Genomic DNA, 22,077 nt, shown 5'->3' with positions numbered 1-22,077 from the left:
AATCATCGGTCACGCAAGAAAAATGAGGGATAAATTCTACATTGAAATTTTCGCGCGCAAGCATATTGACTCCGCCACCTCGACTTCCCATTCTAGAACGCGTGAAACATTGATAATTCTGCAAACACCAGGGTATTGTATGACGATCATACCAGGTTTCAGACAACATAATCAAGTGAAATTCAAAGTTCATTTTGCTGAAAAGTACATGAAGTTCATCCTTTTTTTCTTTTTTGTAGATTGGCAGTTTAAATGAATACAGGGGCGCGATCGGAGATATTTTGTTCGATACGCGTTCTGTTCAGTTGCTGCAACGTCACAAAGTTGCAGTATGCAAAATTTGTGACAGCGGGGCGGAGAGAGCAGCCAATCAGGAAGCGGTGACCTCCCCGGAAGTTTACTTCCGTCGTTTGTCGTCTGCTTGCAGACAGTATACTACAAAACGAAATGTTTCTCGTCTTCCAAATGAATGAAATCGTTACCTAAAAAAACGTATTTTATCTTCTCAAGCCCAAACACGTTTTCAAATAGTAGTACGTGTGACTACTGCAATTTATAACTATTAGGCTCTTTGCGTCGTCCCTAGGTGGTGTCGCGCACAGCGAGAAGAAAAAAGAAAAAGAAAACGACGGGAGGAGTGGCGCACTTTTCAAGGGGCAGCGACAACATTCCAGTGGCTCGCTGGCACCAATGATGTTGTCGATTTATCTGTACAACCAACGAATTATTTGTTTCGAGAAACAAAAACGACGCCGGAATTCACTTTCTGCCATTTCTTCAAACGCGTTTCGCACCGCCACCCGCTCTCCTTCCTCTAGAAACGCCAGCGCAACAACCTAAGTTCCCAACGGAAGCGCCATTTTCTCGAATTAAACTATGGATTGGATTCAAACGGGCTATTCCGCAGCCGAGAAGGCCGCGTGTTGGATCCAATCCAATCCACCAGACGCGCCATGCGAAGCCGTATGATCGCTCCAAACTTCTCAACTCCCGTCGCGTTCGGACGAAATGCTCGGTGGGCGGATGATTGACAGGAGCGTGTCGTCATTTTGACGTCACCAAAAACGGGGCGGCGCCCCGCGGCTGGCGACGTCGGCGCGGAGTAGGCCAATCGCGCGCGCCGGTAACCGAACGAACGCGCCGAACAACCATCTCCGATCGCACCCCAGGTGATGGATGCACCGTGATGGGAGCGAATGAAATCCTGAATGGTCACTGGAAGCTGGTCTGAGTGAATAAGTGATGCTGTCTTCATAAGGAAAGAGCTATCAACTCGGGTTGCGCAAGAAGCTTCGCAAGGTCCGCGGTACACGTAATCAGGCATGCATTATCTGCCTCTTTCTTTCGCACGAACACTTTCCCGTTTCGGTGCCAAGCGAAACTGAACTTATTTGCACGTGACCATTTTTTTCTGGCTTTCAAGGGTATTCTGTTCTGCGCAGCAAGGTTTTCTGTTATGAAAGGCCAGGATGGGCAGTAGACAGACACTTTCTTTTAGCAAGCCAACAATCTCGAGTGTCCCGACTAGAAAAACGGACACCTGGCGCCCTGTCATTCTTCGACAAAAGCCTGTGAACCGAAGTGACAGTACGTTCAGTCAGAGAAGCTAATTGCAATTTCGATGCGAGAATGTTGATTTTATCTCTTAGATTTTCATTCTTTTCTTGTTTAATGACATGAATTTCCAGATTTAGTTTACGATTGTGATATTCAAGGCCATTGACTGCAGAAGACACAGCAAGCAGCTCTTTTTTCGTGTCTAGCTTTTCAAGTTTGGTCACTCTGCCCCCGAGAGCCTTGATGTCAGTGTCATGTCTGGCAACGGCCTGAAGAATAATGTTATACTTGCTAGATAGCAGCTGTACCGATTCCCCTATGTCACAGACAGTTTGCTTCAAGGGCACAAGTTCATCAACTTTCCTGTTAATTTCGATGAGCATGGAAGCTATCGTTTCATTATTTTCCTTCGGTGCCGAAGCGCTTGCTTTGTTTTTTCGACATGAAGGGCATCGCCATGCCTTCTTATACTCATCACGCTTCTACTTGAACGTGTTCTCAGAGACGGCGGAGCAGGCGCCACCAAGATGATAGCAGATTGTGCAGTGCAGAGCATACCATGCAGGGTTCATCCTCATTTAGAACATCATTGCATTTGCCGCAGGCGCGATTACCCTTAGGATTCATGATGCTCGCTTTCGTTCACAAAACTGAAATGATAATTACGCACAATATGACCGAAAATAGGCACCGGGCAAAAACAAAGGCAGCAGCAGCAGGAGCAGCAAGGGAGCGAGAATATAAGCAGCTATGTTTGGAAATGTTTCACCAACCTGCAAAAGTGTTGCAGAAACGGCGTCAGTCGGATGCGTGCACTCTGACGCTGCTGCTGCCGAATGAGCAGAAGACCACACAGCAATCCGCATTTAAAACATCAGAGAGTGCCTCGGCGACGTTGCTTGGAAAGCCAGGCACGAGGGCAGTATGGCGATCTGCAGTAAGCCAGGAAAGCCAGTCGGGGGGCAGTTTATCACTTGTAGGCTGCAGCGATGAAATTTACTGTGACCCGTCCAGCGTATAGTGCTATTCGTGCCGGGGGAGCGCACTGCTTCATATGTTGAAAACCTGAAACCATAGAGCACGTCTTCCTGGATTGCTGGGAAGGCATGATATGATCTTGTGTGATATCCTTCAAATACCTCTGAAAAAAGGTCTGCCTCAAGATGTCTACGGGATCAGGTATTTACCGGCACATAAAGACCGAGGCAACATTAGAGAGGAAAGCCGGAGGCGCTTTTTTCTTTTTATTAAGAGTGAAGAGGAATCTACTCTGCGAGAACCCTACCAGCGACCGACCAACCCTTCGAAACTATGGGAAGGTAGGCAAAGAAAGCTTCGCTACAAAAAGGTCGAATAAAAGCTAAGGAATTAACGCAGAAAGTTGGGCTAGTTGTTGTTGATGCACTTGCTGTGACATTGCTACTAGCGCGAACAAGACAAACGGAAGAAAGGGTGGGACAAGCCAGAGAGGTAGACTTCAACTTGCCAACTTTATTCAGAAAAAAACATGCAAAGAGGCCCCCGTATGCTCAAATCAATGCACAGACAGACGCATAAACGAACATATGCCACGTTGGAAACAACCAAATGCGCAACAAAGCCGATAAGCACCCACAACAAGCCATTACGCAGCATTCACCAGGCTCTTCTCAAGGTTCAACGCTTCTTTATCAGTCAGTGCCAGTGATAGAGCCCTTACACATTCATCAGAAGCTGTTGAAATGCAATACGCCTCAAATATTTCCCTATCTTACTGCCTGGCGAACCATCTGATCTGCACACAACACGCAAGAGCTCAGACGGTTAGCCAGGCAGTTGACAGGGAAATATTTCGTTTATATATTCGTTTATGCGTCTGTCTGCGCATTTATTTGAGCATACGGGGGCCTCCTTGCCCGTCTTTTTCTGAATAAAGCTGGTAAGTTGAAGTCTAGCGCTTTGTCCTGTCCCACCCTTTCTTCCGTTTGTCTTGTTCACGCTAGTAACTACGTCACAGAAAAAGTTGAGGAAAGTACGTGTAATCGACGTGGTGTGAACTTTAAAGCAAAGGGAAAAAGACGCTGCAAAATCAGTGTTAGCTGTAGTATTTCATAAAAGGGAAAGGTGACGCCCACCTGCAAGCAGCACGCCGGTATACAGCAGGCTCGATATATGGAAAGGTCTTACGTTGGAGGGGGGGGGGGGAGGGGGGATTCCTGCTTCTGGCGGCGGCCATACATTGACGTTCTAAGAAGCGAGAGCTTGGTGCTCCAGCGAGTTTTGTACTAATTGCGCTTGAACAGGACCCAAAGTTTGCTGAACCCGATTCTTCTCCTGTGAAAAAGGTGAACCGGCTTCGGAAGATGTCAAAAATTGTTCGAAAGAGTGTGCGTACTCGCTTCATTTCTGAGCCTGTGAAATTTGTAAAAGGGATTGAGGTGAAGCAGTATTTTCTGGGCCCATATTCATTAGAAATGTTCCCATTCGTGTAAGAGCAGGCGTCAGCTAATTCTTATGTATCACGTATTATTAGCGAAGGCGGCTTGTCAGTGGCAAACACCTTACTTTGTTTACTGCATGACAATATTTGGCAGAAAGTTTTGAAGGTTGTCCCTAGGTATCGATCTCACTTTTTCACAATACGCGTGCGATCAGAGCTATCCATTCAGTAACGACTGCCACCTAGTTTTCGCAGTACACGCATGGGGACGGTCCTCTATTTTCCTTACACTGAAGCTCATGGCAGCGTCGCCGAGTGTTTGCGAGGTCACATTCTCCAGCTTGCGTGGGGCGAAGTGGAAGAAGATAATCAAAAACAGGGACTCCATGAAGGATTCTGGTTACAAATGTTAGAACAAGAACAACTGCAGGGGGAACAATCGTTGCACCTTTCGACTTGACGGCGGAATGCTTAGGTTTAAATGTTGAATTTGTAACTGGCGCGCACCATGAACCGACGCGGACTGCGCGCAGGGTGTTTGTTTGCAAAGGGGGTCATCTTAGCCTGGCGGAGCGTAGAGTATAATTCTCATCATCACGTCCTGACTACGACCAAAAAAACGATAGCGAATATTTCCTGCTGTAACACACTTTTTATCTACAGAACTCGTTATTCTTGCGCATTAGTAAAGCGCCTGCAGCTGGACAATAAGCACATTTGGTTTCTTTGTCCTCATTTTTTGACTCTATTGCACGTTCTACACTTGCAAACCATACACTAGGTGTGGGCAATATAAAAGTTTGTTTTGTTTTTAGACGAAATAGACCCTCTACCAGCCGCAGTAGCTTAGTGTCAATGGCGTTGCCCTGTTAAGCACGAGGTCAAGGGTTCGATCCCGGCCGCGGCGGCTGCATTCCAGTAGGGGCGAAATTCAAGAAAGCTAGCATGCCGTGCATTGGAAGGACGTTAAAGAACTCTTTTTTGGTGAAAGTTAATCTGGAGTTCCCCACTGCGGCGTGCTTCATAATCAGAATGTAGTTTTGGCGCGTAAAATTGCAGAACTTAATTAAATTTTAGGACCCACTGAGCGCGAGTAGTCCAGGACTTACAACACTTAAGCGATACCTAACTTCACTCATTGAGTTGATTTTTTATTAGCCTCCAACGAGATTAAGCCCGGCTGCGAAATCAAGCTGTTAATATGTGCTGGGCTGATAAGACCGCATTTGCGCATGACGACGTCCAGAGAACCGGGTCGCTTATCACCGCGTTCCTTCAGGTCAGAGCAGGGCCTAAGCAACAACGGCCCGCTCGACGGCAGAGGCAGTAGCTGCCTCGATAAACCCCGGCGCGCTGTCAGACTACTGCTGATACCCTAAGGGTCGTAAAAGCACAGCGACGTTCCAGGCGCACGGCTGAGTCCTGTGAGCTGCATGCTGCAATAGTAAAGTGAGTATAGAGAATCGAAATGGGCTTTGTAGTTTGGCAGGACCAGCTCGGTCGATTTCGCGAAATGCTGATCATAAACGTAGTGCCATTGTATAGGTTAAGATGATTTTACTATACGGAGGATGCTACATTTGCTGGCCTGCAGATAGAAGTTGTTTCTGTTGCCTCCACTTTATCTGTATTTGGGTATGGCCTGAAGCGCCACACGAATAAACGCAAATAAACGTTTCTGACAAGGTGCCAGCGAAAAGTTTCGATAGCGCGGGCGCCGCATGGAACGTCAGTCGTATATGATGAAAGGCAACGCGCTGCTTAGTATATACGCACGCTAAAGACTGCGCCGAAGAACAGCTGGCTTCGCCATTACCCGTGCGTTTACGGCCTCTATTGATAAAATAAACGACAAAGGCACCTGCTGCCGCAAACGCTAAGGTATAGTACTCCCGCAAGGCAGTCTTGTGCCGAGAGCCGTTGCGCTTATATACCGGCGTCTTGAACAAAGAAATATATTGCTATATTTTGCTACCCTTCCCTTATCCCAGGGATCGTGAATGTTTTGAAGCTGTGCTTAGGTGTAGCAGTCTTGGCTCACACGCGCTAACAATAGTACGACTAACAACGCTTTCTGGTACAAAAGACTAACTAGACAGAATACTAATTCAAGCCGGTCGGTGCACACAACCAACAATATAAAACGTTTCCGGTGTAAGTGAACGTTTTGTATCGCGGCTTAAGAAAGCAGTTGCAACATATTGAGAGTTATTTGTAGATTTTGTTTTCTACTTGTCGGCACACGCATAAAGCTGGAATTTTCATTACAAATAAACATATAGCGGCTGCTCATGGACTCGAGTGTGTCGTCTGCTTAATGCTTCACAGAAAAGTGCTGTTCGCTTTCCTTACTGATGTTATGATGTTACCACCGAGGTGTCGTTATGGTAACTGCCATCAAGAGAATCTGGTTTTAAATAAAAAAGCCCGAACTATTACCTAAAGTGGCCAAAGTATCATTTCCCAGCTATAATCGTGATAGTGGACATGTTTTAACTAAGGCCTCAGGCCACTGACAAACAACACTTATACGAACGAAAAGCTCAGTTGTGAATTTGGTTCTAGAATAAGATTTATTATTATCGAAGAACGTGAAAACCACCAAACTTCCATTTCTTTGATTTCAGGTATAACTTGAGGCACCGATGACTCGATAGTTTGACGTCACAGATTTCGCAGTACTCTGGCAGTGATTATACGCAAGGAAAGCCCACATACGTGGCGAGCTTGAGTTGTCGTTTAAGTTCGGACGCAATGTAATCCTTATTTTTAAACGTGTTAGCATTCCTATGCCTACCCAACGAGCAAACCCGTCCGTCCATAACGCAAGACGATCGTTATCCAGATAGGGATCGCAGCAGCGAGCGATTTGACCTTCGTGCTTCCTCTCGCTTCAACGCGAACTAAGCGGTGAGAACACAGCACACACGAAGCTATCAACACTCGGTGCACTGTGTCCCCATCGCAGATCGGTTTCAAGCTAGGGCCCGCGCGGCCGCGCCATACGCAGCCGCCGCCGGAGTACGGTTGATTACGGCTGATAATGGTTCGCATCGAGAGGAGCCAGAGTCGTCGACCACGTTTACGTACGAGGTCTACCAAACGTGACACTGTTCAGTTACGTCATGTACTACAGCATGCATCGGCCAGTGTTCATCTCCCACGAAGCGGCATCATCCGAACATCTGACCGAACGCACCATCATATATATATATAACATGAGTGAACAATGCTATCTGCGCGTCTCTTCTTCGCCGTATAATGCTGGTCTCAGTTAACACTTCAGTGTTGGAACCACGCCTCCCTGTTTCACGCTCCTTTCGCGGTGTTTGTCGCAATTATACCAAACACAGCAGCGTACGACGACGAAACGGCAGGTGATTTAGTAGCAAATGCTTACGCATCATTCAGATAACTCCTAAAGGAGATCCTGCGTGTAATGTTTTTTTTTTAATTCATAACTACGATATTTCTTATAATTAACCTGGACAGACTCTGCTACAGTATATCATGTAACGGGGTGCTGATGGAGAAAACTTAGGGTGCGTGGCATCGGAACTCGTCTTTCGCTTTCCCGCCGCTTTCTGGCGTACAGGTTGCTCCTCTCGCTTCAAGCGTAACCTATATCAGCCTACTTATACCATTTATGCAATTATACCATGGTATACTGAGCAAAAACATAAATGCCAAACCGGTATAAACAACTCGTCAAAAAAAAGAAGAAATAATAATGCTGAAAAAATAAAGGACAGCAAGAACTGATCGCGGGGAAGGAAGAGAAGGCGGCGGCGATGTCTCGGCGTACAAGCAGGAAATGTTTTTATCCGAGGGCCAAGAATTACGGAGAGAAGCCATTAACAAAGATATTTCGTTTAAGTTTGTCAAATGGCGTGTGCTAAATCTTTTATTTTGTCGACGTGCCCCTCGAAGCCCTCAAAGGAGGCATCACAATATCTTTCAAGACTGACATAAAGTGATTTCACCTGCCTAGCTCTCTTCGTTCTAAGGCCAGGGTCAGTGGGTTGGCAGGTAATGACGTTCTAAGGCCAGGGTCAGTGGGTTGGCAGGTAATGACGTTTGCAGTGATTAGCTGGCGTGGTCGATACCTCCGTTTGTTTTGTAAAATTGAAGCAGACGTGTGGTGTTTCGGGGACGGGCTATTAACTCGGGATATTATGGAAATAAATTTACGTAGTGTAGTGCATTCAAGGTGTCTAAATACTCCGTGTGCCACTGTCGGTCCGTAATGGACCACGCTTGATTATTTCACCTGTGACAAGGTGTTTTAACTCTGATTCACTTCACGGACCTCGAGAGGCCATTGAGTTTTGTGGTAACATCTCAAATTCCGATCGCAGTGCCATCTATCCTGCCGCAGTTTCCTTTCCATTCCCTGGTAATCCCTTTCTACTTCAGGAGCATCTTGGCGCGCAACCCACCCGAAACATTTGATGTCGCGGTCAAGGTAGATCGGCCGAGTCAGCATCAGTGGAGTTGCACTCGCGGACGAACACACGAAGGTTAGACACGAGCTCCAAAGTTCGTATTCGCAGAATCTTACTTACGTAAAAATTTTATTTACGTGCGAGTGGGTGAACGAGGCTTTTTAATGAAAACTGGAGAGGTTCGCCGGGCGCACACGCCTAGTGTGCTGCTGCAAACGAATGTGATGATAAATGAATTGGTACGCACAGGACATACGTTACTTAACACAAACTTAGCGTAACATAATATTAAAAGCACCTTTGTAGCACGGGACAGAAAGGCGGCGCAAAGAACCAATGGGTAAGAATAGGTGCCAGCCACCGTCACATAGACCATATTAGTCAGCGAAGGCGGCTGGCCGATGACAAACTATTCTTACGAACATAAACCTTTGTGAATTCGGTCGAAAACTTTCACCTTTGATTAGAGTACTTGACTTTGAACTTGGGAGTTTCTTGTTTCTTCTCTGTTGCGTGTAATCCATGTGCATGTGGCCGGCCCGAACGATGTAAAGGGCCTGTTGCCCTCAAAGTTTTGTGTTGTGCTCTGCGTTTCTTTGCTGCAGCCTCACCAGGCGACCTTGGATTACAGCCGACCAAACGCACTTGAAAGCCACTCGGCGCAGCGACATGGCGATCCGCCGGCATCCCAAATACGTGGAAATCGAGGGCCTCCGGCTCACCAGCGAGTTCAGGCCGGAGCCGGTGCGACAAGCGCTGCAGTTCGTGCCCCGTGCCGGGGACGTGATTCTCGTCACGTACCCCAAGTGCGGAACTCACTGGGTCCAGCAAATCTTGCAGCTCATTGTGAACAGAGGCCGGTCGGCAGAAAACTTCTTTGAGTGGTTGGCCAGGACGCCGCTCCTCGAGCTTCTCGGCACGCGCATCCTGGAGGACGCTTCCGAGCCCCGCCTCATGAAAACACACCTGCCGTTGGCCAGGCTGACACTGCGCGACGAAGCGAGGTATGTGGCCAACGGGGGCGGACGGCGGTACCTTGAAAACTAGTCATTATTTTTGCATCTGTAGGCTTGTTGGTATATCCTTACGTGGTTGAAATAGCGCACCAATAGGACCACGTTTTCGTTCCGCTCTCTTCCATACTCTCTTGATCCCATTCCCCTCCCTTCGCAAAGCATATAACATGTCAGTGGTTATACGGGATCCGGCAAAAAATATCTGCCTTTATGAGCGTCTCGTTCCCTCCTTTCTCTGTCTCTCTGAACACAACAGCATAGCTACTCCGGGCTAATTTTATGCTTCACCCGCGAAATGATGTATTTTGCCAAATACATGCATACCTAGTGTAACGTTTCAAAACAACGCAGGATGTTTTCATGCGTATAGGTGTTGATAACCAACAATGAAATTCGAAAGTATACACTGCTGGGAACAACTGTTTAGCCCCAATGCGCACGCGGGTGTTGATTTTACCGCACTCTTTAACTAGTGTTTAAGCACGTCGGGCAGGGGGTGGGCGGTAGAGTTTAGCTTGGCTAGGCAATGAACTCGTACGCTGCTAAAGATGCTCATTCCACACTTGTCATCTCACTGCTCGCAGGTACGTGTACGTTGCCCGAAATCCGTGGGACTGCTGCGTTTCGTTTTATCACCACACTAAGGCGCTCCCGGCGGCGTACTTCAGCGAAGGAACTTTCGACGACTTCTTCGAGCTGTTCATCAGTGGCCAGACAGACCATGGAGGCTTCTTCGACCACCTGCTGCCATGGTACGCGCGCAGGAGACAAAGCAACGTGCTATTTATTACTTACGAGCAGCTATATAAACAACAAGGCGACACCGTGCTCAAGATAGCGCGCTTCCTGGGACCAGAATACGAGCAGGCGCTGCTTCAGGACCAAGAGTTTTTCCAGACTGTGCTAGACAAAAGCACTGCAAAGTTCATGAAGAAGCAGTTTGTGCTTGACCCTGCCATACTGAAGACCATCATCGAAAGGGATCCCAACGCCTTGCCGGATGAACTGAAGAACCTCTACGGAAAGGTCTTCGTAGCGCCCTTGCGAGAGGCCAACACGGTGAACTTTGTCCGGAAAGGTGTCGTGGGAGACTCTAGGGGCACCTTCACACGCGAACAGCTAGAGCGTATGAAACTGTTTATTGAGAAAGAAACTGCCCAAACCGACGTCATGCAGCTGTGGTTGGACGAAGATCCGCTTAGGATGTGAAAAGAAAAATTAAGCTCAGGTCGGCGTTCAAACTGAAGGTTCTAATAAAAAACTTGACAGAAATCCTGGAGGTACAGACACTAGTGAATGAAGCACGGACACAGCTGAAACGACCGAACGATGCTCGGTGCTCTTGCAGCCATATTGTGACCCGTTTCCAGTCTGAAGAGCGCCCATCTATGTTCGGTGCCTCTTTAGGTGACATGAATTTCGCAACAAAGCCGTGTAATTACTTCGCACAAAGAGCGCGTACACGCGTGGAAATGGCTGACAAAGGAAAGAGTACAAACGAGTGCCATTGCGTTCATTTTCGTTGCCCGATATTGCACCTCGTGTGTAGCTGAACGTGCGTAGCTATACCTCTCGTTCAGCAGCTTTAGGCCCGACCGGTATGATCGAAGCCTGATGACTGTCTATCGCTTCCTTCTTATTTTCCTTAATTTTTTTCATTTCCTGCCCCACCCCTTTTTTTTGTGCGTGAAGGGTGATTTAACCTACATGGCAGTATATGCCGAATCACCACTTCACAGTGTTGGAGGCGCGCGCGAGGAGCCTGCTGATCTGTCCTAGGGTCGTAGATATTTAGCTGGAAGCGATCATTCCGGTAAAATCTTGGTTTGAGCTAGTTGGTATTGATTCATGATTAAAGCAAACTTTTCGGCGCAAATTAAACCAGCACGAAGAAGGCGCCCGTTCTGTTTTGTGTTCTTTGTCCTCGTTTAATTTACGCCGATAAGTTTGCTTTAATCGATGGTTATAGGCTGGTGAAAGACGGTACTGCCCCGGTTATTGGCTGCATGGCTGGGCGTTACGATGCCCTTGCAGCGCCACTTTTTGCTAAGAATAAGGCACCTGTACAAATACACTGTCCATCGGTCATTCAGTGTCTCCGAAACTCTGATATATATTGTCATCCGCGCCATCCGCGCTCACAGGAAGGAGCTGCATAGAAGGCGTCAATAACGAAGTTGGCGGATAATTATGGACATAGGGTTAGCGTCTCGTCACTGCCCGATCACTCCACACCTGAAGGCCGTGGCCAGTCGCCAAGCTGAGGCTCATCTACCCCGTCATAACACCTGCTGCTTGTTGAGGAGAGCCCATCCTAAATAAACGTCTCAGCAATTTTCAGAAGAGACGGGTGTCAGAAGACACGACGCTTTCAAATCTCTCGGAGCTAGTGCCCCTTATTATATATTACGAACTATAGATTCCGCCATTTTCACAGTCTCCGAACAGGAAGCAGCCCTGCTTCGGACTCTCTGCCTCATCTATTCCCGAGTGTGATCAAATAACAATATTGATGGGGTTTCGCGCCGAAACTACGATCTGATTACGACGCACGCCGTAGTGGTTGACTTCGGATTAATTTTGACCACCTAGGGTTCTTTAACGTGCGCCTAAATCTAAGTGCACGGTTCTTTTTGTGCATTTCGACTCCATTGAAATGCGGTCGCCATGGCCGGATTTGATTCCACGACCTGGTGCTTAGCAGCGCAGCACCAAATCCGCTAAGCAACTACGGTGGGTCCTGCGTCGTGTGATGACTACAATACCATGATTGCAAGTTTTTTCCAAACATCTGTTCAAACAAGTCGGACAGCAGGTCATCGAAAGCGAGTAAAACTTGCATAATATGATACTATAGAAGTTCTACGCAAAGCTCCGTTCCTGTATTTTAAAATTATATAGCATGCCCACAATGCCGAAAGCACGGTTGAGTGATAGGCGGCTTGCAAAATAGTGCCTGCCCCCTTCCGTACGTAGCCGTGGCCGTACCACTCACTAGAAGATCGGGCTGGAAAAGAAGTGTGATCTCCACTGTTATCTGGGCTGAAACAAGTCTGGCCTGCAAGCAAGAAGACACACAATAGTGCGCTGTGTTGTTTTTGTTTGGCCCCGTTTTTAGCGCTGTTCCTGTTTCCATATCATGTACCAGCTAGGTCATCGACACACACACACACATATATATATATATATATATATATATATATATATATATATATATATATGTCGACACACGCACACACACACACAGGGTGTCCCAGCTGAATTGGACCGAGATTTTCAAAACACCTATGCGTTCTTCAGAACAGAAATCACGTGTATGTTGTTAGCCTTTATCTAAAGTTGCAGTACAATTTTTTTGCTCGTCTTTGTTTGAGTAATTAGCCGAGATAAATTCATTACCTTTTTAAATATAGCTTGAAACGTTCAGACAGTCAATAGGAAGGTTGCGGAGCTCCACAAATATTGCCCAACCCAGGCACTTCCAACGGGATAGACTTAGCGTGGCCGTTTTTATTCGGGCCAACCGAAAGCCCGCGGAGTTTAAAAAATACCACGTGACAGCGCGCTTTGTGCGCCCGAATGCGCCGCGATTACAGCGCTCTCAACCGTGCTTTGTAAAAAACATCGCTCGCTTCGCGCCTTTCGTGCTGCCCACGACAGAGCCTCGCGTTGTGCTTGGTTCCGAGATAAACGCCATTGGGTTCGGGCGGCAGTTGAAATACAGCGCGGCTCTCGTTTCTGCGGCGATAATTCCACTCTCACGCTGGCAGAATGCATGCGGAGGAAAAATGACAAGCTCATCAGTTCGAATTTGGGAGCAAGACTCCAACAAGCAAACACGCATTATAACAAGCTTGACAACGTCGTGTGAATTACGAAAATTATGTCGAACGTATGAATTGCTGCGTCGTAAACTGTGCATAAATTCGTAAACGAAATTTTAGTTTTTTTAATATCCTCATTTATCAAAATAGCATGAGGATGATAGCATAATTTCATGCGAAGTGGCTGTGCGCCTTACTTATAAAAAACGTTTATCAGAAGTCAAGCAACGTGTTGTTTCGGCAACGCAAAAACGTGAATCCTCGTTGTTGAAGCATTCTTGTCCGGTGAGTGCTAGGAGTTTGTGTTGGCGTGGTGTACAACTTCACAACAACAACAACAACAACAACAGCACACACACGCACACACACGCACACACACGCACACACACACGCGCGCACGCACGCACGCACGCACGCACGCACGCACGCACGCACACTTGAAGGAATAGTTCTGTAGGCCCTGTAGGTCCTGTCGTTCCGTAGGGTTTAACGTGTCGGCCGTGGCACGGCCGAAACGTTAAAGCATTACAAATGCAATTTTCGTAAATGTGCTCCTTCGTTTCTTCAACTATATATATATATATATATATATATATATATATATATATATATATATATATATATGGTTCTCCATATATATGCTCCATATATATATATATATATATATATATGGAGCAAGCGAACGCGTCTCGCGGGCTCAGTGCAGCAGCCGGCCCATGACACGAGCCGTGTCACGTTGTTAGTGGAGCTTTGCAATGTGGAGCGCATGAATTTCTGCGTCGTAAACTGTGCTCATAACTACAAGAGCTGCCCACCTGGAACGAAGTTTTTCAGTTTTCCGGCGCGACCATGGTTTAGAGACCAGCGGCAACTCTCGATTCGCAGAGTATAGATACGCCGTGTGAAGTAAGTGATCGCGGACATCTACAAACTGCATGCTGTCGCTAGTTCATTGTGAATTTACGCTCCACGCCAGTTAATCGATATTTTTACAGCGCAGAGGAAACCGAATGCCAGCCGGCGAAGGGTTCATGAGTCTCCAATCTACATTTCGCAGGTGGAAAAGCATCGACAAATCCAGCTTCTACCTCGTCCCCGCCTGCTGATTTTCCGCCGACCTACCGCAAAACTGCATGTGTGTTGTTATACATAGGCCAATGGCTACGTATGGGTACCCTAGTGCAAACTGACAAGTTGACAGGTACATAAATAGAAGTATCAGTCAGTTGGGCGCAATTCAGGGAAATAAATGTGCTACGTGCGACATATCAGCAGACTGCACAGTTCGTAAACGCGAACAGTAAGGAAGGAGCCCCGGAAGCGTATGTATCAGGGACTGCGCGAATTTGAGCATTTACTCCACCACTACTGCTTTTGGCCCTTGACAGCTCTGGAGGTGCATTGCATTGTGAGTGACAGCGGCGTCAACGCCCCCTGTAACGATTGGCGCTGAAAAGAAATGTATTTATTATTATTAATACAATTAAATAAGCTTGTATTTTCTTAACTCGTCACGAATATATAGAATTGACCAGGAATATTATTTTCGTTGAATGAATCTGCCTCCCTTGAATTAAAGAACGCTTTTTTCTTTCCCAATGTCTGTTCCCTCCAAACATAGTTGCGCTTCAATCGCTTCTCCCATAACCACCCTTGCTGATGTCGGTGACAATATGTACTGTACCGCTTTTTGCCCGAAGCTTCGCAACCTATTTGGATCGACCTTGGCCAATCTATGACTGCCTCTGTTGCTGTTGTCTGAACTGTTCTGCGAACGGACGCCGCCGTGGCCGCGAGCATGGGACGCAATCACAGCCATATAGACCTCAGACCTCAGACCGCAGGCGGCGCTGCGGAAAAACCCGTTACCAGCGCCACCATCGCAGACTTGGCTCGAACTGAGTAGTGCAAAAAGAGCTGTGCGCAAGCGAAAGTGCATAGGCCACAATGGACCTTTCGCTTTCGGTTGTGTTGAGGCACGGTTTCACAAAAATCAAGGACCGGGAAAGCTTCTTCCGCCCATCCACGCTTCGGAAAGGGAGGAAGCTCAGCAGGGCGAAGGACGTGTACAATATAAAAGAAGTCTCAGGTGTTCTTTCGGTGTGCTGACACTCGCAAGTACAGAGAACATCGCGTTTGCTTATAGGTATATCAGCATAAAAATCTAAGCATTTAAAATTGGTTCATATTGAAAATTTCCGAACACGAGACTTAAGTATCTGCTATATTTTTATGCATTTTATCGTAATGTTTTCCTCGCAATTATTTACAGAGAGTAAATCCTTCCATAGCCTTTTTCAGGGCAGGAAACAGAAAACGTTTTCCAAGGCAGCAAACAGCGTGTGAACATAACGAAAGTAAGCTTCCTACAGTGCCTACGCGCCGCATCTTTCTTTCTCGCAGGAGCTACAGCCTCGCTCAGTAGCTTTGAACTTTTCGCAGACGCATCGAGCAACAAGCGCGCACAAATAAATGTAAACAAACGCGACATTTTTTTGTTTACACACGTGCGCTACTTCGCAATTACTCATCCAGTGCTCCTACAGCAACTTTATTGCTCACATTTGAAAAACGCAGTCTAGCAGGCTCAGCACATTGCGAAACGTGCTTGTTGTATCGGCGCAGGACATAAAAAATACCGAAACTAGAAATCAGCTCGCGATACAACGATGCTCTAGAACAGGATTTTGAATTCATAAACGAACCCAAATGTTTGGTTAAACTGACCCGCCAAATCTCTCCGTTCCACTTGTTGAGTCAAACGGAGGCGGATGCCTGTTAAGAAGTGGAAATATCGATGGCACATACGCAGGAAGGTTCGCAACGTTGTTTTTTCTGTTACCAACGAAGTGGTGGCTGCAGATTCTTGAGTTTTCGCTTAGTTACCGCGGTCTTCCGTCAGGGCTACGCAACACAATTACAGCAGAACAAAATTGTCGCACTTTGTCCCGCGAGCCGCTGTGTTGTGGGGAATGCAAGTATTTCGATTACCCAACAGGTTGAACAGGTATCCAGTGCTCTCGCCTTTCCCCTTCATACGATCGCGATGGAAATCGGTAAAACTGAACGTTGTTATTCAGTCCTTCACGTTCACGGCAATTTACAACACAACAGTAGCGTCGATTGCGGCGTTTGTTGGAAGCGCGCGGAGCTATTGAGGTTGCCGTCATTTCCACAATCAGTATTACGAGCGAGCCAAGTGAGCCAGCAAGCGCTTTATGGCAGTTTGGTGGTGCGTCGGACTAGCGGAGAAATTCATAGCTCTCTGTCTGGGTGTTAAATGGGCAAAACACTCGCAATATGGACCAAAATCTAGTCAAATCGTTTCGCAGTCGCTAGCTGCATAGGCAACTTTGCATGGGAGTCTGACTTCGCACTACTCAATTACTGCCTCTTCACACCGGCAGGTGGCGCTACGCGTCTTACAAAACTCCAGAGTCTGACGTCTATGGCTGCAAGGTTGATCGCCGATGCGCGCGCACCCCCACGCTCATGTCCACGCTCTCCCACGCGCCCACTCGCACAGCACTACTGGCATGGCGCCTCTTCTCCTTGCTCCCCTCGCCCGTGATCACCGCTTTCCTGCGTCCACCACGGACTGCGCCCGGACACTCATGAGCCACTAAAGGCTTACTACGCCTTAATATCGGCGTAACGTTGCGGTTTCAGCTGCTATACAGCCGTGTCGAATCGTGTCGAATCAATGTTTGTCGAATCAATGCGTGTCGAATCCGTTCGGCAGGCACAGATGACGCTTCACGGGCCAGGCCGAGACCGGAACAGAAAATTGGAAACAGCTTGCTTCACCTCTGTTACTCAAGCACTCACGCTGCCCGAGCAAGGTCCACAAACGAAACTAAACTACAGGACTGAAAATGTCGCGCAAGTGCTGCGGCCTCATTAATTGCAACACCGTTCGTAGATCGTACGTTTTACTTGCACCTATTGCACTCAGTTGTGAGGTACATTTAAGACCACGCTACACCACATGTCGGACGCAAGTGTCATCGTTTACTCAGTAATAAGCAGGAAAAATAAGAATGCATACTAACCTCGATTGTGACGGCGTATGCCTCCAGGTTTACATTAGCCTGTCCAGAGCCTCCTCGATTTATTTAAATGCCAGCCAGATGCGACCGATCTAATAATTCTCCACCCTATCGTCCTTTCCTACTTCCTACGTCAGCTAGCGTTCGCGCCGGCTTTACGGTCGTGGCGGAGAGTATCATCTGGATGGCACCTCACAGCGGAAGACGGAGGAGGACTGACAGACGCGTAATAACCTGACATCTAACAGACGCAGGGACGGAGCGTCTACCACTTCTCAACGGGAACGGCAGTGACACGCGCTCAGACGCCAGCGTTACGCAAGCAGCCATAGCAAAATTAGTCGCACAATCTGGGTAGCGTCGCATCGAGGCAACTCACTGAACTAAGGCGCACCAACGGCTCCCATTGGGGAGCGAGCGATTTCACTGGCATTGAAAACAATAGAGGAGGCGTTGACCTGTCGCACGCATAGCCCTTTCAAGACACTCAGTTGGCCCGCGCTTTCTTCTGTCACGTCGAAAACATGATTGCTTTAGTATAATTTATGTCCTTTATCTTCGTTTGAGTCCCTAAAAAATACTACACTGCTAACTTTCGTGAAACCCATTAGTTTTATCACACCGGTCCCCCCCCCCATCGTGCACATGCACTTCCTTGCAATGCCGGCGCAGCAGGCGGAGAGACGGCAGTTCGTAGCACGCGGGTGAAAATTGAAGTCGCCGTTCGTGGCGCTGGCGCACTAGCGCACTGAATTGTTGCACCACCTGTAGGTGTTGCACGTCCCCATGTATATATATATATATATATATATATATATATATATATATATATATATAGAGAGAGAGAGAGAGAGAGAGAGAGAGAGGTAAAGGTAGGGGGAGTAGTAGTTGCCGGCAGAGAACCCCTCCCCATCACCCGAAACAGATTTCTGGCTACGCCACTGGTTTACACATCAGAACTAGGATGAGGCGCCGCTCCTTAGATTAAGAAAGCCATCGAACATTCGTGAGCGGCTGCTACCGTTCGGAGTTCAATAAACGCGCGACTGCGGCGAACGGTTAGATATATGGCGCGCGGCGATGATAGGCCTTACCCGTCAATGGAGTCCGTGGGCGTCTCGGAGGGGTTGGCGCAAGTGATGGGTCAGATCCAACCGCTCCTCGAGAAACTTGGGACGCAAGCGCCCATGCGAGTGACTCCGGACGCGTCAGCTACCGTGTCAACCTTCTCCGCGCTCGAGAGCGACATCGCCGCGAACGAATGGATTGTCGAGTTGAACCGAAGGCAAGCTTTGAAGCGACGAGGAGAAACTCGCCGTGGCGACGTTAAAACTTGCTGTCCTGCGCGCGACTGGCTGCAGTCCGCGGGAGGAAGTTGTGCCTCGTGATCGTCCTGGAGCGCAGCCTTTCGAGATGCTTACGTTCGTCCATCATTGAAGACACAGCAAGGGAGGCTCACGAAACATTGCGTCCAACGAAAAGGGGAGCACTACGAGAGCTACGTTCGTGAGAAAGAAAAAATGGCTGTGGCTTAGCTAAGGTTAAGCCCAGGATGCGAAGCATACTAGCCTTTATTTTAGTTGTTGAACCACTGTTTAGCCTGGTGAACTGTTGTTGCTTGGCTATATTTGGTTCGGCTAGACGAAGAAACAACTCATGCGTTACTCTGCTTCGCCTTCAAGAGTGGAACGCGACAGCGTTCCCGTCGACCCGCCAAGGGGTGTAAGACAATGGGCTACGGCGCAGCGACTACGCGCCCCGCATTGGACGCGGTGAGCGTCGAGCAACGCAGCGTTCGGCGCGGCAACGAAATGTGCGCCTGAGCAAGCGACGCACGCCTGAGCCTTAGAAACAGCTCGTTTCTAAGGCAACACCGCATTCACTAGAGGCGCTTTTGTACCGCTTTGAAGCATCGTACTCGTGGCTCAGTGGTAGCGTCTCCGTCTCACACTCCGGAGACCCTGGTTCGTTTCCCACCCAGCCCATCTTGCAAGAGTTGAGCCAAAGCCACCTAGAAAATCAGTCTCTGTAGCACGCCGCAACCTTCGCTTCTCATTCCAACGAGCAGCTCTGTCTCCAGAAGGCATCTCACCTCGTGAGTGTCTAGCAGAGGCAAGCGCAGCTGCTTATATACCGCCGCGACGCCGCGAGCGACGGCGCGAGTTGGAGCCCCGTTTCTCTTCTGTCGTGACGTCACGGTGTCACGTGGTATTGAAGGAGACACCGCCGCGCCTGAGGAGCTGGGTTGAGCTCTCGTAATATGCTTCGCATAAAACTTTGTGTGCGTCTTGGCCTCACTACGGAGGAAACAAAAGAAGAAATCGTCAAAGGACAAGTGTTGAGAGAATTAAGTTACGCCATGAGGAACCGTGTCCACAATTCCATTAATGGCCTGCTGCGCGACATTAACAGTTATGAGTGCTTCGAGAAAAATCGCGCAGTGAAGTTCATGCCAGATCGAAGACACAGGGGTGAGTGCGCAATCTTCAAAGAGAAACGAACCACCGTCACGACAGGACGAGAACGCTGTGAAGCAGACACGCCGCCAGGGACCAAAGTTCTACAATTGTGAAGAATATGGTCATCTCGCATGAGATTGCACGAGTCCACGACGTGAAAAGAAATGCACCTCTTGCGGCAAACAAAGGCACAGCACGAAGGTCTGTCCCGAGCTCAAAGGAAATACACTTTAATTAGTTCACGTAAAAAGCAAGAGTGAGGATGAAAGGTCGGGACTGTCACAGTCATTGAAAACTGTAAACGTCAATGGCGAACCTGTAGCCGCTCTCCTGGAGACTGGTGCACAGATCAGCTTGATCAAGTCAAAATGTGCCATGCAGCTAGGCGAAGAGGTAGCCAGCCCAAGTAACTGCGAGCAGCTCCGCAGTATTGATGAAACTTGTGAAACAATGTGCGAGATTGAGGCTGATTTAGAAGTTTACAGTAATCTGTTCAAGGGCGTGAGAATGCACGTAGTTCCAGTCGATACCTTCACGGAGCCTGACGTTATCGTGGGAACGGACACCAGTGACTCACCAAATGTTGTGCTGCTGGGGAAAGAAGGCACCACCATGCTGCTGGATGAGTGAGACGTCCCGTTACTCAGCGAGATGGAAATCAATAGCGACCATGAACGCGTGGCCTTGTCTACCAGTAAGAAGGTCAAGCTTGAAGGTAACACGGCTCAGTGGGTTACCGCGGTCTCAGACTGTGTGCAACCAAACGATCTTGTGCTTTTCTCTGGAGACAACGAGGTGGACTACTTGTGTGAACTGAAAGGTGGGAAGACAAGCCTCCCATTGCAATCGTGAATCTATTGCAAGCAGACATCACCTTAAAGAAAGGTCAAGTAGTCAAGCGTGATGATCATGTTGAGCTTGTGGATCCTGACCACAGCGTTTTCTATACAAGTGGTCAACTATGTTAAAAAGCAGCAAAGGCAATATCACCAATAAAGGCTTAGGAAGTCAAGGTTGGGCCGTCTGTGACAGAAGCACAGAAAGAATAGGCATAGGAGTTGTTGAGCGGATACCGAAAGTGCTTTGCAGTGCACACCAACGAACTCGGATGCACGCCCGTGGCGACTATGACCATTCAAGAAAAACCCGGGAAGTACACCCTTAAGTCAACCCCCTTATCGAGCTTCATGGGCAGGATGACAGGTGCTTCGGCAAATCACCGAAGCGCTCAAGGCTTGTGGATTCATCCAAGACAGTGAGTCTGAGTACAGCAGTCCAGTTAGTTTAGTCAAAAAGAAAAATGTGGAATACAGAATGGCGGTGGACTATCGCCGTTTGAACATGCAAACCGTGAGAGATCGCTTTCCGTTGCCAATAATTGATGATGTGTTGGATCGCCTCGTGAGAAACAGCTTGTTCACAGTCTGGACATGGCACATTGTTACTTTCAGATTCCTCTGGATGAGTCGAGCATGCACGAGGCAGCATTCAGCACTCCAGATGGACACCTTGAACCAATTCGTACGTTATTTGGTTTAACTAATGGTCCACCTGTTTACCACAGAATGATTTCCAAGGCCCTTGGTCTACTTTGGTGGAGTGTGGCAACGTGTTGCTTGGACGTTATACTTGTTCCGGCCCAAGATTGGGAATCCATGCTGACCGAGCTGCAACAGGTGTTCGAGGCAATCTCCAAGGCAAGGCTGGCATTACGTTTGTCCAAACGGGAACTTGCAGAAACTGAGGTGGAGTACCTGCGCTTTGTGCTCCCTACTAAAGGAATCAAACTAGGTGCACTAAGTTGGCAGCACTCATAGAATTGTCAGCGCCAACCAATGTGAGCGAGCTGCGAAGGCCCCTATTGAAAAAATATGTATGAGAATTGTACGAGAACTTCTCTACGCTATTATTGCTCCGTAGACTCAACGATGTCGTACGTCACATGTGTACGAGAGGACATCGTCACTGAACGAGATCGTTCTCGTATGGGTACATTAAACGAGATTATTCTCGCATAGCTATACTTGACGAGATAGTTCTCGCACGTCTATGCTCAACGATATCGTTCTCGTTTGTGTATGCTACATGAAAATATTCTCGTTCAGCTATGCAAAATGACACTATTCTTGTTTAGCTACATTCTACAAGTGTTCTCATTTGTGTTGAATGAGTTTTGCTCATGCAATATTTTTGGTGAAGTTCCACACAGTAACATCTACTGCCAACATTACAGCGAGTTAATTTCTATCATGTGAGTCGGCCGATGTGCCAGCTCGGAGACAAAGAGGACACTTTTTAGGGCCCACAA

At 47.9% G+C, this 22,077-nt stretch overlaps 1 protein-coding gene across 1 annotated transcript; it reads left to right on the top strand.

Moving 5' to 3' along the window:
• Positions 1–9,030: 9,030 nt before the first annotated feature.
• Positions 9,031–11,701, top strand: LOC126544757 (sulfotransferase ssu-1-like). The gene is made up of 2 exons (XM_050192226.3): positions 9,031–9,425; positions 10,022–11,701. Exons 1-2 carry the CDS (start codon positions 9,091–9,093, stop codon positions 10,644–10,646), a joined length of 960 nt encoding a protein of 319 aa, XP_050048183.1. The 5' UTR covers positions 9,031–9,090; the 3' UTR covers positions 10,647–11,701.
• Positions 11,702–22,077: the final 10,376 nt, after the last annotated feature.

This window comes from Dermacentor andersoni, chromosome 1 (assembly GCF_023375885.2).
Source record: "Dermacentor andersoni chromosome 1, qqDerAnde1_hic_scaffold, whole genome shotgun sequence".
NCBI classification, from domain to species: domain Eukaryota; kingdom Metazoa; phylum Arthropoda; class Arachnida; order Ixodida; family Ixodidae; genus Dermacentor; species Dermacentor andersoni.
The sequence above is the reverse complement of the archived record's forward strand: the minus strand, read 5'-3'. Positions and strand labels throughout refer to the sequence as shown.

What these genes read in the sequence shown, in the direction of transcription:
- LOC126544757 (XM_050192226.3), top strand. Translation starts at nt 9,091, where the DNA reads ATGGCGATCCGCCGGCATCCCAAATACGTGGAAATCGAGGGCCTCCGG. An exon ending in ACACTGCGCGACGAAGCGAG is followed by an intron (nt 9,426 to 10,021) that starts GTATGTGGCCAA and finishes CACTGCTCGCAG; the next exon opens with GTACGTGTACGTTGCCCGAA.